Source organism: Heptranchias perlo, chromosome 4 (assembly GCF_035084215.1).
Source record: "Heptranchias perlo isolate sHepPer1 chromosome 4, sHepPer1.hap1, whole genome shotgun sequence".
Taxonomy (NCBI): Eukaryota; Metazoa; Chordata; class Chondrichthyes; order Hexanchiformes; family Hexanchidae; genus Heptranchias; species Heptranchias perlo.
This window is the reverse complement of record NC_090328.1, coordinates 38,000,220-38,019,209: the sequence shown is the minus strand read 5'-3', so window position 1 is coordinate 38,019,209 and position 18,990 is coordinate 38,000,220. Positions and strand designations below refer to the sequence as shown.

At 38.7% G+C, this 18,990-nt stretch overlaps 1 protein-coding gene across 1 annotated transcript in view; it reads right to left on the bottom strand.

Annotated features, from left to right (window-relative positions):
* Positions 1–4,663: 4,663 nt before the first annotated feature.
* Positions 4,664–18,990, bottom strand: part of LOC137320871 (versican core protein-like) — a 178,093-nt gene continuing 163,766 nt past the window's right edge. The window contains exons 14-17 of the mRNA XM_067982803.1: positions 10,627–10,771; positions 8,533–8,715; positions 5,923–6,062; positions 4,664–4,995 (exon numbers count right to left, since the gene is read on the bottom strand). Of these exons, the coding sequence (XP_067838904.1) occupies positions 5,938–6,062; positions 8,533–8,715; positions 10,627–10,771 (453 nt within the window). The 3' untranslated portion in view covers positions 4,664–4,995; positions 5,923–5,937. The remainder of the gene's footprint in view (positions 4,996–5,922; positions 6,063–8,532; positions 8,716–10,626; positions 10,772–18,990) is intronic.

The window sequence follows — 18,990 nt, the reverse complement described above, 5'->3', positions numbered from 1 at the left end:
ACTTTACACTTACGTATTTCTCTATATTGCTACACCATATATATGCTTTCATACCATGCTGAGAGATGTAAGCAGTTCATTATAGTGATGATACACTTTCCAAGTTTTACTTCTGTCTGTTAAAACACTGAACCTTGGTTAACCTTATAATTACAACTCTTAAATACTTCTTTTGCTTCTAAAACAGGAGTTCCCAAGGCTCTTTACTTCTTTCTGATCTTTCCCTCCTTTCCGCCATCTGATTGTTGCTTGTTGATTGCTTGCCTGCCAAATCTGAGTGAGCAGGAGGCAAAAGATGCCTCATTATATCTAAACACCACCTCCACGCTCAAACCTCAATGTCCAAACAATTTTGATAGGCTTATGGCAGAACTTATGATGATCAATTTTTATAGTTTAATGCAAAACAGGACTTTATAACAGTGTCAACTTGGCCCAGTGTTAGCACTCCCATCTCGGAGACAGAAGGACATGGGTTTAAGACCCAATTCTAGGGACTTAAGAACATGTAATCTAGGTTGACACTTCAGTGCAATAATGAGGGAGTGCTGCATCATTAGAACAGCTGTCTTTCAGATGCGATGTTAAATCCAGACCGTCTGCCTGTTCCAGTGGATTAAAAAAATCCCATGGCACTATTTGAAGAGCAGCAGAATTCTCCCAGCATCCTGGCTAACATTCATCCTTCAACCAAAACAGATCAACTGGGTATTTACCACATTGCTGCCTGTGGGATCTTGTTGAGCAAATTGGCTGCTACATTTGCCTACAAAACAACAGTGATGATACTTCAAAAGTAATTCACTGGCTTTGGTACATCCCAAGGATGTGAAAGCTGCTATATAGAAATGCAAATTTCTTTTTCTGGCCTGTTCTCACCTTTTAACATTGTGTAGCTACTAACAACACTCAGAGGCCATATACCCGACTTTGATGTTTCCTTATAAGTCCTTTGTGCTTATTGTACGGCCAGATTTGTCCCATTGATCAGCTTACCAGGGTGAAGGTGGTACACTTTTGTCGTCTCAGAAACCTTAGAGTTCCTCAACTAGACAATTGTTGCTGGTCTGTGTGTAAGAGAATTTCCATGCCTTCAGTCTTTCTAAGGACCTGGGCTTCCCAAAATTCCCATATCAACACTTTGGGTTTTCCAGAATTCTGTAATTATGGTTCAGTGACCCATGTTCCTTTGCTCAAATATACCGTTGTCAGAAAAACCCCAGACTGCTTCACCGGCATAAATCCCTGATCCTGACCCCGCCAAAGTACCTGGATTAAGGGCGAGGTTGATTAAATTATCCTCAGTAGGAATGCACATCAATGTGGTCGCACCTTGGGTGCCCGCTGGAAGAGGAAATGCAATGGCCGCCACCACTGGCACTGATGTTTTTCCACAGTGCACCCAACCAGTCTCTTTTATAACAAGGCCAGTATCGCTAAAGGTTCCTGACAATTTCATGGGGGGGGTGGGGGGGTCCAAACCAGGTTCCGGTCCTGGACCTCCAGGTGGGCCCCACTTCCCTCATTAAGTCGTCCAGTATGCTAGGTTCATCCCAGTATCCAGTCACTGGGCAGTAGGGAGGCCAGGGTCAAGGAAACTCCCAGTGCAGGAAATCCCTCCTCTCAGCCCCAGGCACATGTGCAGTCATCTGGATGGAAACAAGATATTTCTGGGTCTTGCCAGAATTTGCAGCTCCTTTGGACCCCCTGCACTCAACTTGCTCCTCATATCCGTTGTTGGGATTAAGGATGTTTGGCATCTGATGCATAAATTTGAAGTGCAATATATATGTGTTTATATAAACCATGAAGTGTTTGCAGTTCCATTTTTACATTGCTGTAGTTATCTTCAAGTCATGGAACTTTTCCTAACCTCCTTTAGGATTCTGATTCATCATTAATGTGCTCAGCAATCCTTGTCCAGGAAGCCTGGCAACAAGCTTGATTAATGGACAACTCATTTGACTCATAAAGGTCAACCTGCTTTTCATAGGGTCAAAAAATGGGTTGGTGAACATTTCATACAGCTATTGCTTCAGCCTTCGAATTTCCTCCCTGTACAGTTATATTTATGGATCTTTCATAAGAAATGTTGATTAAGTTGTTCATTAGCTGCTTGAGAAGTGTAAAATTAGCCATCATTGCAGACAATCCTGATTGATCTCTTTCAGGCAGGTGAGATCATCGAATTCATGGGCCATATATCTGATTGGAAGAAACCCAGAGGTGCCCACCAGCTTTACTTGACAGGAGATATTCACGATCAGAAATGGAAGACATTTACTACCTATTTCTATATATACAGACATAGGTTTTAGAAAAAACAATTGCTAGGCTATTTTTCTGTTGATAGTTTGCTTTTGCAATGTTATTTATTTTGCTCTTTTTTATTTGGACTACTCAAGAAATTAGGTCACTGTGGTTTTGTCTATCTGAGGTAGAGTTTGAAATTCTTGTAATATTATGTCCATCACATGGAATTCAAACCTATTGATGTTCCACCTCAAGTCCATGAATATGCAGTTTCCCAACTTGTCTGAGAAGCAGCATTCACCAATATCAATGGTGATGAGCACTGCAGGCACAGCCTCAAAAGAATATTATGTTGCTGGGTTAAACATCCATCTTGAATCTGATTTTCCCCCTGCCGAGAAGATATTACACTTTGAGTCAGTAAGGAAAGAGCTCCAAGAGAATTCTGAAAGCAAGACTGATAAATGTCAGCTCCTGTCGAGATCTCTTATAATTGATAAGAAAACACAATTCCTAGAACATGGAGAGAACTTCTTGGATAGTAGCTCAAGCAGCTTGCTGCCAAATCATGTAGTCATAGATGAGCTATAATAAGACATTTCATGACTACTTGGCAAAACCAAAGACAACCAATTATTTATAATTTCTACCTTCAACAGGAAACCTTAGGAACTTTTAGTACTGCAGGTGAATTACCACGCAAAATAAACATCACTGAGGATGTTCAAGGTCAATTAGTTTCCTGGCCACATTGCTTGGATAATGTGAGGGAGTGAAACTAAAACCAAAGAAAAAGGAGCAACACACAACACTGCTAGTATGAAAGAGTTAGGGAATAGGAATGTTTTAAAGCAGCAATGCTCTACAAAAGACAATTTTACAAGGATTTCTAATATAGACAAACCGCAAGAAGGAATGGTATATGATGTTCAGGTCAAAGGATTGACTGAAAGATCAGCTTAGACTATAATTCATACCCAGACTAGTTGAGGACATTGTATTTGGTTGGATTTACGAGCTCTTGTTCTATTATAAAGCAGACTGTGTTATATCATAAAACCATGTGAAATATACAAACAGAGAGAGAAATAGTGTGCGTTTTTTCAAATTTATGATAACAAATAGATTAGGGTTGCCAACACTGGTTGGATGTATTCCCGGAAGAGTCATCACATGACCGCCCGCCTTCAACGGCTTCCCCCCACCATTGGTCACCCAACAAGTCCATCTTCACAGGACACCACCTTCCCACTTTAATTGGAAAGTGAACAGAATCTTTATTACCCAATTGGATGATTCTTGACTGTCAGTCAAACAGCCTTTTCTCCTATCTCAAATATTTTTATAACTAGTAAATGAAAGTGTTCAAAGAAAATGAAAAATAAACACAATTTTTAAAAATCCCGTATGATTTTTCTCCTGGGTTGCTCACAGCAGTGTCCTGGAGATTAATCTTTAATTGCTGGAGACTCCAGGACAATCTTAGAGGATTGGCAACCCTAAAGTATGTGAGAAAATAAACAAGCTCCACTGTGTCCCCAAGCTGCAGTATAGCCAGCGGCTTCAGTTTTTTTAATAATGCTCTTCAAGTCAGTTCTATCAGTAGGACTAATGCATGAAAATAGAAAACAGCATGATCAAGATTTTTTTTTGGTTTCTTTGGTGAACCAGAGCATGTAAAAAAGTAACAAAAGTTTTTCAGTATTTCATTCACAAAAACCCAAACGTTCACATTATACACTATACAAGTTAAAATATAAATACAGTATTGTTCTATGTGCATTGTAAAGAGAGAAAAAAAATCATACAGAGTGATTTTTGTTGCTGTTTATAAAAAGAAAGAGGAGACAGAAATGGGTGCAGCAACCAGCGTATTTTTTTAGAAATGAATTTACTGCAATGAAAATCTTGCTGCTGACCAGACCAGTTTTAATTTTCGGACATTGTTTTGCTGTTACCACATGTTAACCCTTGGATTTACAGATTATTTCATTGACTTCTTTCCCCCCAAATCTCTCCATGATTGAATTTAAATCAATGAGATTTGGCTCCTCATTATAATTTGTAAATTGTTTCTATACAATCTTGCCACTCATTTCCACAGACTTGAATGAAAATTAGACCATGAGAATGTAAAATACATTGCCTTGAAATTTGAGTCAAAATGAAGTACTTGGATCTATTCCCACAATGGAAATTGTAAAAGCCCATGGTGCTTTATACAGATGTCCAAGGGTTAACAGCAAAAATGTTACAAAAATATATAGTTCAATTCTTCTCTATCCCATTCTTTTAAAGCAAATGAATAAAATCCCAAGAATTAAACTAAATGGCCACACGTCATCAACATATGCTATACAGCTGCCACATTCAGACATAAACATTCATTTTTAAAAATGCACTAAGATGGTTATATATACAAAAATTAATTTATTTTATTTTTTTGTTTTTTTTTTACAAAAAAAAGGTTTATATTCACCCTTAGAAAACAGCAGCTCCATATTGTAGTGTGGTTAGTGAGGGCTGCAAAAAGCTGTCATATCTGAGAAAGTTAATATATTAGCACTTTGACCTCAGAAAGAACCAATTGGCTTTTGGAAAGGTCATGTAGCGTCCTTTTTGCACTTGCTATTCTGATTGCTTGTATCCAGGTGAGTTAAAGAGCAGCTTGACAATGCAGTTTCTGTCTGGGCTTGATCCCACCTTTCATCCTTAGAATTACAATACACAGGGGTCTTGTAGCTGTAGAAGTGAAAGATTGATTGAGGAAGAGAGTTGTTGAATGTTTTTGAATCAGACAATTAATCATCCAGGCTCTGCAAAAATTGTTTTCACTCACATTAATGCACCATAACCTTTCCCATTCTCTGGTCACCTAAAACTGCTTACTATTGAGATCAGAATGGTGTATCTGGAGCAGCAATCAAAATGGTGCTTGTGCAACCACCAGATTACTACAAACAAAACAGCACATTAATACCTTCAATTCCCTCCATACAGGTACTTGCAACAACGTAAAACGTGGCAAGAAGGTATGTTAAAATATCCACTAGGGGGCACTGAAAGCACAGCTGATCATTTTATCACATAGCTGAAATGAATGCAATAAATAGTGAAATGTATTTTTTAATTTTAACAATATATTTCAAAATTAGTTTGGTACTGTGAAAAAATATGAATGTAATGGCAATTTATGATTGGTTTTCAGAAACAGCTGAAAAGAATGTAACTACTTGCATATGCTGTAAATAAAGGAAAACTCTAATTACATTAAAAGATGGAGAAAAGGTGCAAAAATGCTCAGGTAGACTTTAAAGGGTTAAAATACTCCTGCAGAAAGACGTGCAGTTTATGCACATATAAATAAAAGGTTTGCCCAATATTTGAAGACAATATTACTGAATGGCATGAGAATTGTAAAATGTCTGCTGCAGTATTTGAACCATGGATTGGATGAACAAGCAACAGGGCCACAGTTTCTTTTTATTTTAACTTATTCAAATCATTTTGAAATGAATGTTTTGCAATCCTTTTAATTATCACATTTGAAGACACTGCTGTTTGATCTCTGCCTACATGTTTTTTTAAAAAAAAATCCCCTCCCCAATTTGTTACTACAGGCACTGTTTGGAACAGATTTGGCTCTAATTGCGAGGAACAGTTTCCCACCATTCAATGGTGTGGTCAGTGCCCTGAACGAAATTTCCTGATCCAGCGATGACGGTGTCTGACAGGGTCTTTTGAACTTCTCATTCCTGTTCGGTACAATCCGTGAGTATACCTCGGGGAGTTTCGTTGATATGTGGAAGCTATCAAGCACAAAAAATTAATATATATTATATAAAACCACATCAAGGCAGAAAGGCCTAAAACATTTCCATGTATTTCAACACCTTGGGTTAAAGTCATTAAAAATCACCTCTGCCAATGCACCACCTGTTGTGGTACTGAACCATACAACCAAATCCTATGTGCAATCCTTGGCATTTGCTGAGCCTATGTGGTAGTTGGGATTGCTACAAATTGACGCAGCACCTCTGAGCAAAGGAGGAGTTAAATCAGCTAAATTTCTAGGTCGGATCACTATCCAGTGACTCCTGCTAGAAAGTGAGAGTCCATGGACATTGGACTCAGACAGGATTGGGATTGGCTGTGATGTCATCCTTGGCTGTTGGCGCTCACTATCTATAAAGAATGGCTACTGGGGCAAGGTACCATAAGGAGTTGATGGCCATGGAACCACATCCCAGCATGAGTCAGCATCTTCAGAAGAACATAGTAGGAAAGTTGCAGTCCTGATTAATTTTAAACCATTTTCAAGCCTTATAAAATGGATCTTCCTATTGGAAGAAAAGTCAAATTATAAATCAGTCTGAAAAAGAAAGTGACCATTTGTTGGACTAGAGAGCTGCGGAATGTATTTAAAGGTAAAATACTAATTTCTAAAATTGTCAGATTTAATCGGTCACTCCTAACAAAATATTTTGTCAAGCCTTTTGAAAATGTTTTTCTGCAATGCTGAGAATTCAACTTGTCATGTTACATTTTCTCCACCAAGGACCATTAGTGGTGCAGTGGATTCTGGGAAGGAGAATAGGCGTTTGACCCACTTATGCTCTTCAGCTGTTCGACAAAACGACAAACATCCTATAAAATTATCCAGAGAATTTTGGCCTGGAAAAATAATATTAAATATTAATTTTATTTTGGAGCTAGAATTATCGGAATAAAACTTTAAAGCCCAAAATACTGGTGGCTATGGCTTCAATGTGGTTATTTTTCCCAGAATAAATTACAAGGGGGACGCAATGGTGTAGCCCTGGTGGTGACAGAAGTACATGTTGGATTCAGTACCTCAAATGGCTTGTGAGCTTTTGAGAGCCAGTTAATGAAATCTATAACAAAACTAGAAAAATCAAGAAGTCAAAGAATCTACACCCTTAAAATTAACCCATGATTTCTCTTTATAGATGCTGACAGACCCTGTATGTATTTGCAAAATTTTTGGTTTTATTTAAAATTTCTAACATTTTACAGTTTTTCTTTTTATCTCCACTAGTGAAATCTACAACTGCTTAGGCAGGCTACAGTTCCATCATAAATATATGTCATTATATTTTTTGTATTTCTCAGTTTGAACTACGTCACTTTAGTTGAAGGCAAATGCAAATATACTACACATTTAGAGACCTTTATTGTAATATTTCAACTAACTTATCAATTCTACAGAGCACATTTTCTTGTTTTAACATTTTAACCTACCACAATACTAGCACTTTAGTTACACTTATGTAAACAATTAAATATAATAGCATTGTTTAATTACTTTTGGTTCCTTTATGTCATCTTAGATTATCAAATGACTCTTACTTAGTGCAGATTATTTATGTCAAAATATGGAAACCCTACAGACAGAATCATTCAACCATACATCTTCACTGTTAAGTTTCCAAACCAACATTTGCAGTCAGCTACAAATCATACTTAAAGAATTAAAATGAGTAAGATGAAAGGAAAATGCAGGTCAGTGTAGCTGACCTGCTCTTTTGTCAGTCCTGGGTACTTCATTAGTGCATGGATTAAAAAAATCAACTTTCTGTTAGGCAATAGTTTCTTTACTGCCCACTCAGGCCAAAAATCATCTTGTGTGAACTAACACACCACAACAGAAAGAGATTTAACAAGCCTCAAGAAACTAGAAACTTCCAGATAGTTGAATATTTTTAATTTGATATCTCAAGGTGACCTGGTATCTCTTTTGGTACAAGAATGAATGCCCATTCCAAGGGCCCCGAGCCTGGGTCATGGCATCAACTGACAAATATGATATTGGCTATTGTGTGAATCGGCCAGTTTTTGGCCTGGTTGCTAAATGTAGGACCTCTGGGATAAGAAGAACTTTGTCTCAGTGGAGAAAGGCTATCTATCCTTACGCTGTGAGAGAACATATCTAATGTCAACTGATCACAAGGCAGAACTAACCACTACCATGGACAAGTCACACCCAGAACACCTCACTGAAGAATAGTGTGACAATGGCATGGAGTTATAACAGGGAAGAATTGATAAAGATTTTTAAAATCTTGCATTTGATCTCTATTCAATGCTTACACTGCTCCAGAAAGCTATCAGGCAAGGATAGTCCAATGAATTATCTTTTCTGGAAATGTACACCCAAATATTTCAAACACCACATAGACATACAGGGCCCTTTTCTACCTTTTCTTTTCCTTTTCTATTTTCCTCTCCCCTCTCTCACCAAATACTGGCAAAACTTACGTGTTAAGCAGGCAACTTTTGGCTCATCCCAGTATCCATTGGATCGACACTTAATGATTGGAAAATGGCGTTGGATAAAGCCATCACTGCAGTGGTACCTGACCAGAGAATTTATTTCATATCGAGGCTTCATCTTTCCAAATGTTCTAGCATTTTCCACAACAGGAGGTTGACCGCAGGCAACTAAACAACAAAAAAAATGTCTTTACATGTTAACATCAATGAAGATGTCTTAATAGTGGGAATAATTTTGCTTCTTATTGTGCAAAGTAATGATAGTCTCTTTAAATTATAGCCCATTTAATTTGGTTACTGAGTACAGTATTGGTGTACTAAATTTCAGTGCTAAAGAGCATGGACAGACACACGTTCAAGTCATGCTCTGTTCAATTCCTGATGTGGGCTGCCTCAGATATGGAGGAGCTCAATGGAGATTGTGGCATCACCCAGCAAGGAGGAGATAAAATCAGAGGAGATTGTCATGAGCAACAGCCCTCTCAGCTACAAGGTGTGAGGCCAAGTGGATGAAAAACAGAGATAAATTACAACAAAATGGCAAAAGATTACCCAGAAAAATACCCCCCGGTAAGAAAAATATCCTCATGTAAAGTAAAAAAGATTTATCACTGTGCACAGTTTAATAGAATACCTTGACTACAACACTCTTCAATATACCACAACCTCTGATATTTCACACATTATTTATAACTCTCATTAATAGACTTTGTCTATAACATTCCCCTTGCCACAATACATTTTTTGCATAGCTCCCAAAGATTGCTCTATGGAAAGGATTGGCTTTATTCTAAAACAAAGTTTTAGTTTGTACTGTGGAATATATATCAGGGAAAATTTTCCAAGATGCTGCATCTAGTGGGAGAGCCAATCGGAGAATCAGGCACAGAACCAATTCGGGCTTTTTGAACTTAATAGAAGGTTCTTTAAATTCACAAAGCCCCTGTTTCGGAGGTATGTCTCAGTCAGCCCTTTTCAATGAGTTTGATCTGGAGCCTTTCAAGATAGGCTGAGTGGAATTTCAGGAGAAAATTAGATAACACAAGACAACTTCCATAGTTGGTGAGGAAAGAACTAAAGAACCAATAAATGAAAAGGTGTTTATAACATGGTTTTGGTACAAAGTTGAAAACCATGTATTATTTTCTACCATACAAGGAGTTAACAACTACAGTAGAAATGTTTCAATATTGCTAAAATCTGCTTCTTCTATTTCTATTTAATACAACTATTTGGGTGTTAAAGTCCAAAACAAGGTCTAATATAGTGTTATTCTACTAATTTTGAAGTCATGGAGACGTGGGATAGAACCAGCAGCTGAAGTAATCTAAAAAAGGGTTCTCCGTTATCCTGGGTACACTACGACGTTTTACCTAATGAGCATGTGCAAACACTCTAAGACATATGGAGCTAATGCTTAGTACTGAAAGTAGTATGAAACACAGAGGCCAAAATTATCCAGTGTAAAAAGAGTGAAAGAACCCAAAAAGATCACAGTTTCTATTCCTGCTCATTATCCAGTAATCCCATCTGCAAAGTGGGCATGAATGTCAAGTTGGCAGGTTATTCAGCTGCAGCACCCTCCCACAACTGAATAACCTGCCAACACATGAAGAATAGACAGTTGGTTGAAGTACTGGGATGACTGTACGAGTGTCCAAGGGAACCATGCTGTGTCAAGAGTGAATGCCTTCAAGAGGAAGGGGATAAATTTGGCAGAGGGGCGTGGGGGGTGGTGGCGGAGGGGTGTGTGAAAAGTATTTGGAACATAATTAATGGAATATAGGGTAAATTTTCTGCTTTTGTGTTCTGGGGGCTTGCCCAAAGTGCACAGCAGGACATTACGTATCTCTAGTCCGTGACTTTCCATCCATTAAAATTAACACAGTTTACTGATATGTGCTCCCGCTGTGCAGAAGCAGAAAATTTATCCTCATACTTCTTTACTATTTATCGCAGTTCGCATATGTTTTATTTCTACGCGTTTTTATTGATGGGGTTTTGCACTAATGTCCAAGGACATGTGTGAGAAATCTATGGGGGCTGCGATGACTGTATGCAGTAAGCGTCAGACCTCACCTGTGCCCTTTTTACATGTGTAGGTAAGATGGTAGTTACATGGAACATCATTCCACTGGCCGTCCTCATGCCAGATCATAACAACACAGTCTTCTCCAGAAGAAAAAAAACTGTCCGGCTGGTGCGGTCGCCAGTTTTCATATTGCTGTACGAGAAACAGAAATGACAATTTAAAGGAATTGAGTAGATTCGTAACTATATTCATCACATAATCAGTATGACTGTGCAACACAGTGCTCGGAACTGACATAACATTTTCAGCATTGTCAGTGGTACAGAAGGGGACTAGATTTAAAGGCTCAATGCCAAAAACTACAATTAGACAAAAGCAATCATTTTTCTGAATTATAATTGCTGTGATGTTGATACTAGCATCACACACATGCCTAATGTCAGTGTAATTATATGCTAATTATAACAAACTTGTACTCAATACAGGAATTAAGTGTAAGTAGACTAGGTAGATGCCTACATGTAACATTTTGTGTTGAAAGGTAGTGTAATTTCATTTAGAATTGTAATATGGATAATAATAAGAAAAAAAAAGTTTGCCAAAGTGGAACATGTCATTGAAAGGTCTTTATGCTCTCTTCTAGATTCAATGCTGGATTGCTCCATATTCCTGTTCTGCAGGCATTCAGAGCCCAACTACCCCATGTTCTTGTGCTATAAGGTTCAATACCTGACTACCCTACAGTCTAGTGCTATAAGGTTTCAGTATCTGCTCCACGTTTCTTTGCTATCAGGATACAGAGCCCGATGCCCCATCTTCTGATACGATAAGGACTCAGGGCCTGACTCATATCCTGTACAAGATTGAATGCCTTTCTTGTATCTTGTAGTATAAAATTCAGTGTTTAACTGCCCTCTATCCTGTGGCAAGTGATCACATATTTTAGGAATTCTTTTCCTCATTTGATTTTATTGGATGTTTGCCATGGTCTCGAACTGACTTTAATATTTATTTATGCACTTAAGGCTTTTTAAAAACATTTCTGAAATATATATTTTACTAAACTAATGAAGTTTTGAAAATAACATTTTATTTGGACAACTTTAAAATAAGATCGCACAATCATCTTTTTTTTAGGTGTTGGTTGAAAATGCCTGTTTTTACCTTTACATGTGGTACAATGTAATAAGAGAACTGATAGAATAGACAAAGTGCACGTGTGCCAAGAGGTAACAATTCACCACATGAGCACTTTGGCCTGAATTCTATTCCTCTGGCTTGCGTTGGCATGGGTGCCTTTTTTCTGCTTTACATGGTCGCACAAAGCATCTTTTTGTGCTGCCGAATAAATATTCTGAATCTGATCGAAATCAGTACCCTCTATGCTTTCTCGCTAAAATACAAATGTTGATCTTCACCATAAAGAAAGAGGCATTTTTTAATGACTTCCTTTACAGTTAAAGCTGATTAAGAAAACATAATTTATAAATCATAAGAATATCAGAATGCAACTCATGGGAATCAGGGCACAGTACGAATAAGGACTTCAGCTGAACATCACATGTGCCACGACAAAAGGAAAGGCAAAGTAGTTGCATTGATTTACACTTTAGCATCCTGAAATGTGACCTTCATGCATTTATGGTGAAAAGAAAATGAAATAAGTACTTAAATAAAAGTAGAAAATGCTGGAAATGTGCAGGACATCAGTCAGCAGAGGAAGATAAGTTACAACTGGATTTAAAATTTCCAGCATTTGTGTCTTTTTTTTTCTTTTAATCTTGAATAAAGCCTTTCTCTTTATTTCTTTGTTCAGTCCCTAATCTATGAATTTCAATGTCAAATCACGCTGTCTTGCCTTCAATCATGTTTTATCAATTTAAAGTTGCAACTTATCCGGAACATCACTGTCTGCACAATATCCTGTATTAAGTCCCATTCATCTGTCACCTCATTCTCACCAATCTCAACTGTTCCCCATCATTTTGATTTCAAAATCTTCATTCTCTACAAATCATTCCAGCCTCACTCCACCCTGCTTCTGCAACACCCTTCAACCCAGCTTGCTCCCTCTATTCTTTCATCTCAGTCTACTGTATATACTCCCCTCCCTACCACTCAACAGTCAGTGTTCAGAGTCTTCATACATCACATCCCTGTATGGAATTCCCTTCCTAAACCCACCTGCCTTGCTATATTGCAGAAGTAGGGTGGAATGAGGTTGGGAGGATTTGTAGATGAGAATGACAATTTTGAAATCAAAATTGTGGGCAAACGGTGAGGGTGAATGAGACTTAATACAGATTATGATGCAGGAAGTGATGTTCTGGATAAATTGCATCTTTAAATTGATAAAATACGACTTTAAAAGCCTTCCAGAACCTCTCATCTTCATCTATGGCTTCCACCACCTCCTCCCAACTCCATCTCTGTAATATCCCGCTCCCTATAAAGCACCTTGGGACATGTGCTAGATTAAAGCTGCTATATTAGTGAAAGTTGTTGCTGTTCAAATCTCCAATGCCAAGATGATTTTTTTCTTTCACAATTTTACTTATTTTCAGCAGCTCATCATTTTAATAAGCACGCAGAAAATTTATTAAAAATACATATTGTGTGGTTTTGCAGCTTTAAAATGAGGACAATGTCTCTGAGAGCATTGAGATTTCATGGTAATATTTCAAACATGGGTTCTAAATGATCTTGGCGGTGATACTTTGTGTGGGTGTTACTAGACTGTACTAAGTGCCAGGACATTGAATCAGACTGTAACGCCTTGTCAAAATTGGGCCAAATCTGATAAAGTCATTAAAAGGCTATTCCAGCCATGTTGCTTAAATTTAGCAAGATTTTGTCGTCTGAATCATTTACATGGATACAATTTAGGATTTTCTGCAAAACAGTAAATTCCTTTCACAGATTTTCACTTTTTAGTACACTTTTTACACGGGATATATATCATCTGATACACTCTATATATCTATAAATGGAAAGTACTGTAACAAAGTTTTCCTTTACAATGTTTATCCAGTGAAACATATTATAAAATTATTAAACACAAATATTGTTTTATATAAAATAGTCTTCTTTGCCAATAATGAACCTTATTATCAGAACGAATGGGCTGTTGCCTGAAGCCACTAATAGTAGATTTCAGCCATTAATATTCCCATGAGTAGGGGGTGAGAACAGTTAGGCATGTCAAATCAGACAGAGGAACCCTCTTAAAGTTTAACAGGATTGCGCTTTAAGTAGACACCAAACGTAATCATGGTTTAAACAACTTGTCAGCATGAGCAGTATATAGTACTTAACGCAGATTTTATTTGCTGCTCCAGATTCTATTTTACAGAAGAAGAATGAGATTGTGGTAACAGAACACTGATTGAAATGTAGGTTTGGCCATTACTTCAGTGACTGAGCAAGTAAAATCTGCATTGGCTGCAAAATGCACTTTGATTATTTCATAGTACGTGGAGGGCTTCAGAAATCTTACAGTTTGAAAATCTCCTTAGCTTTTGTCATATCTGAAGAACAAACATTTGGAATCCTAAAAATTAGAAATAATATTCACTGTCCAGTATTATATAGTTACACCAAACCTTACTTCCAGCTTTTGGAAATGCTTCATTCATACAGGCATCATATCTTGGAACAGATTATACCCTAGTTATCCCTTGTTCCACTCATCCAAATTTAGGAATAGATATAGAATATGCAAAAGACAAAGTTACAATGGTTTCATGCATTATATTTAACTTCGAACTTTAGGCCTTAGGGAAAAAAATTGGCAAGTAATGCCTGCAACCATAACGTTTGGAAAGCTATTAACACAGATTATATCTCCTCAAGAGCCTAGCTATTTCCTAAAACGATGCAAACTGTTAAATGAAGCCAAACTAAACTATCTGACTGGGTCAAATTGGGTGACGTGTCCATAATTGACCTTTGTTAAGGATAAAGCAAGGTTTACACTGTGAATCAGCAGTATAACCAACTAATAGAACTATTTCAAAAGGTGGTTTTAAATATTTATATTTTTATAATAGATGGACTTCAGCAAAGCATTTGACAAGGTACCGCATGGTAGGTTGTTACATAAGGTTAAATCTCATGGGATCCAAGGTGAGGTAGCCAATTGGATACAAAATTGGCTTGACGACAGAAGACAGAGGGTGGTTGTAGAGGGTTGTTTTTCAAACTGGATGCCTGTGTCCAGCGGTGTGCCTCAGGGATCGGTGCTGGGTCCGCTGTTATTTGTTATTTATATTAATGATTTGGATGAGAATTTAGGAGGCATGGTTAGTAAGTTTGCAGATGACACCAAGATTGGTGGCATTGTGGACAGTGAAGAAGGTTATCTGGGATTGCAACGGGATCTTGATCAATTGGGCCAGTGGGCCGATGAATGGCAGATGGAGTTTAATTTAGATAAATGTGAGGTGATGCATTTTGGTAGATCGAATCGGGCCAGGACCTACTCTGTTAATGGTAGGGCGTTGGGGAGAGTTATAGAACAAAGAGATCTAGGAGTACAGATTCATAGCTCCTTGAAAGTGGAGTCACAGGTGGATAGGGTGGTGAAGAAGGCATTCGGCATGCTTGGTTTCATTGGTCAGAACATTGAATGCAGGAGTTGGGATGTCTTGTTGAAGTTGTACAGGGCATTGGTGAGGCCACACTTGGAGTACTGTGTACAGTTCTGGTCACCCTATTATAGAAAGGATATTATTAAACTAGAAAGAGTGCAGAAAAGATTTACTAGGATGCTACCGGGACTTGATGGTTTGACTTACAGGGAGAGGTTAGACAGACTGGGACTTTTTTCCCTGGAGAGTAGGAGGTTAAGGGGTGATCTTATAGAAGTCTATAAAATAATGAGGGGCATAGATAAGGTCGATAGTCAAAATCTTTTCCCAAAGGTAGGGGAGTCTATAACGAGGGGGCATAGATTTAAGGTGAGAGGGGAGAGATACAAAAGGGTCCAGAGGGGCAATTTTTTCACTCAAAGGGTGGTGAGTGTCTGGAACGAGCTGCCAGAGGCAGTAGTAGAGGCGGGTACAATTTTGTCTTTTAAAAAGCATTTGGACAGTTACATGGGTAAGATGGATATAGAGGGATATGGGCCAAGTGCAGGCAATTGGGACTAGCTTAGTGGTATAAACTGGGCGACATGGACATGTTGGGCCGAAGGGCCTGTTTCCATGTTGTAACTTCTATGATTCTATGATTCTATGCATTTAAGGCAATGCTAGATGGGTATAGGAGGGAGAAGGGAATAGAAGGATATATTGGTAGGGTTAGATGAAGTAAGGTGGGAAGAGACTCGTGTGGAGCATAAACACCGGCATAGTCCTGTTGGGCCAAATGGCTTGATCCTGTGCTGTAAAATTCTATGTACAGCAGCAATATACAAATGACACTTCACAAAATAGTTATAAATATTAGCTTCCATGCCCTGGGTTTTGGATCATGCTGACAAGATGACTCATTAGCATGCGAGTAAAATGTCAGTTTAAATGGAGCATGGATGAGTTGTCTGCAACATGTCTTCTGGACACCATATTAATAAAATGAGTGCCATGAATTCGGCAAAAGAGGCATGTTCTCAAATTGAAGTGTAATGCACGGGTGTCTGATGGTGAATAGTTAAGTTTTAACTTTAAGTCCAATTTTAGTTACTGTTTCCTTTATTTGGAAATCTGTTTTGAAAACACCAAAAGATTCAAACATATTCAATTAAACCAATCATTCAGTAACAACCTGGTTTACACAAGATGCATGCAAACTACACCAACAATTTGTATTTATATAGTGCCTTTAACGTAATAAAACATCCCAAGGCGATTAGACTAATGACAGCTTTTAACCCTGAGACTACCAGAGGGTACAGGAAAATGACAAGTCAAGATTTGGTTCTAAATGTAAACAATCCCCAGGTGGTTTAGTGGACCAAATGGATTCACACCAGAATGGGTTATACTACATCCAGTGTGAAACTCAAGTCGGGGGGGGGGGGGTCTAGCACCTCACAATTTCAGTGTGCTTGGCAATCACATCAGGACCTGATTCACGCGCTATACTCCTGCTTTTGTGTTAACATAGACCTGAAACCCATTGTATCAATGCGAAAGTAGCGATATAACAGCATCCACAATTCAGCTAGCTGCAGTTGATTCATCTAAGAGTCTAAGCAATGAACAGAACTCCTAGAAATTCGATCACACTGTACTCATATTACAGGCATAAAACAGGCGCCTAAGGGTCCAATGTGGCAAGCGGAATGCAGGCACTCATTCCACGCCAAAAGTGCACCGTCTGCTATATTGGTTAGGGCTGCTTAGTAGGCATCCAGAGTGCCGCTTGAAACTAGCATTAGGACCATTGCATATGCAAATCGGGGGCTTTTTTTCAGGACCTTAGAGAGATTGGTTTGCGAATGACCGCAGCATGTGCTGTGCATGCTGTGATCAGTTTCTTCAGACGCTGAGCAGCCAAACCAACAGTCCTTAAAGGGACTGTTGGAGACTGCCACCCAGAAGTTTAAAGGCTCCACATTAAAATCGCGGGCTGCTGCCAGCCACTAATCGTCTCACTCGTCCCAACTCCCCAGGACTCACGGGGCCCTCGGCCAGCAATCGAGATGTCCGATCTTGTTGCCCACCCCCGAAGACTGGCGAGCTGGCTCTGGGGCTGCGAATGGCACCCGCAGCTTGCCAGTACTATCTGAATGATATAATGAGGCCAGTGGATCAATTTGCCATGGTCTTGCCACCGGCCTCATTAGATGCATGCAACATGTGCACCGGGATCGTGTCTCAATTCGGGTGTGATCCAATTTCCAGGCTGAGAAGTCTCCTTATTCTTTCTGCACCTGGTGCAAACCATGTTAACAGACTTGGCACAACTGAATATTTTTTAAGCATTGAACAGACTGAGTAAACTGGTTCTTACTTAAGGATACATAAAGTGAAAATTTGATTCCATCTGCTGTCTCTCAAGCATAAATGTATTAACTTCAGAGAAATACATTAAGTGGGGTCTCAATGATAACAGATGCTGGTTTCATTAATGGATTTATCACTGGCTCAGTCACTAATTAAGAATCGAGTTCTGCATATCTGCCTCTGTTCTTGGGTGTCATCCATAAATTTTCATAACTTTCAAAAAAAATGCATATAATTCTCAGGAGAGGGTAGTGAATGTTCCATGTGCATTCTTTAATTATGTATATTTTATATAAAATAAAAATGATCAATGTTCACCTTGTAACAGTATGGTTTGAAGAAGGGATATAAGCAAATCAGATGACAATTACGGATGCCCCAATGATTTTCCTTTTAAAATGATTTTTTTTCTCCTACTTTAACGAATGCACATAATTGTTTTGTAAATGTAAAGAAACTGCATCTTAACAGGGAGGAAGTTACTGAAAAATACCCAGTGTGTTTGGTCATTAAGCATTATAGTTTGTGCTGGGTAACAACAGAAGACTACAGAAAAGTGTTTCATTTAATTTACTATGAACCACAGCATGGTGTACTTGACAAGAGGCCATAATAGCAGTGGTGTGACAGAGAAGGCTCCCGCTGTTATAATGAGAATCATCTCATTAAATATCTCTACCATTAACACCTGTTCTTACTTGGGAATGAACCTTAATTAGGAGCAATCAATTTTTTTGTTGGGCACCAGGATCCTATCACAATTTAATTGTGCATTCCCGTCCTTCACTGTCAGTAATATCCACTAGGGAGGCCACGTTGATGCAGATTGCCTGCTTTCCAGACAGATGTTGACAGGTTCAAGTCGCAGAGCTGTCAATCGCTGGAGTTTGGCTGTCCCCATTGAGTGGAACTCGCGAGTTCTCAGCTGGGCTGCTGGACAATACCCTGGTAACACGGGCCGATCCATCAGTGAAGGTGAAACCTGATGCCGTTGGTTCACAGGATGGCACTGAAATCCAAAGTCGTCTTCCCCCCACTCACCCACCCAAAAAGAAAAAATTAAACAAAAGAAAGGGGTCACCTAAAAAATAAAACTCCCGATATTTAATTTTCATGCAAATTCTTTGTTTCTTAATTAATTCCCCACAGCTAGAGCTATTATGCCCCGGGCACAGGAAGCCACATGCCTTCCTAGCTCTTGGCCTCCCTGAGTTCTCCTTGCCACGTTAGCACTGCTCCCCCTCCACAGAACAGAGGAAATTTGGTTTTGCTGAAAACTGTCCCACTGTTCACTGTGGGATGTGGAAGGAAATAATTCTGTTAGAAGTGGACAAGATAACTGGAATTCATGCTGATCTTTTCACAATACTGCAACTGCTGGAACAATGCTGCAATGTAATGTACCATTTTGTTTGAGACATATTGAGCAAAGTTACTCAGAAAATGGTGCCTCACCAGATTTTT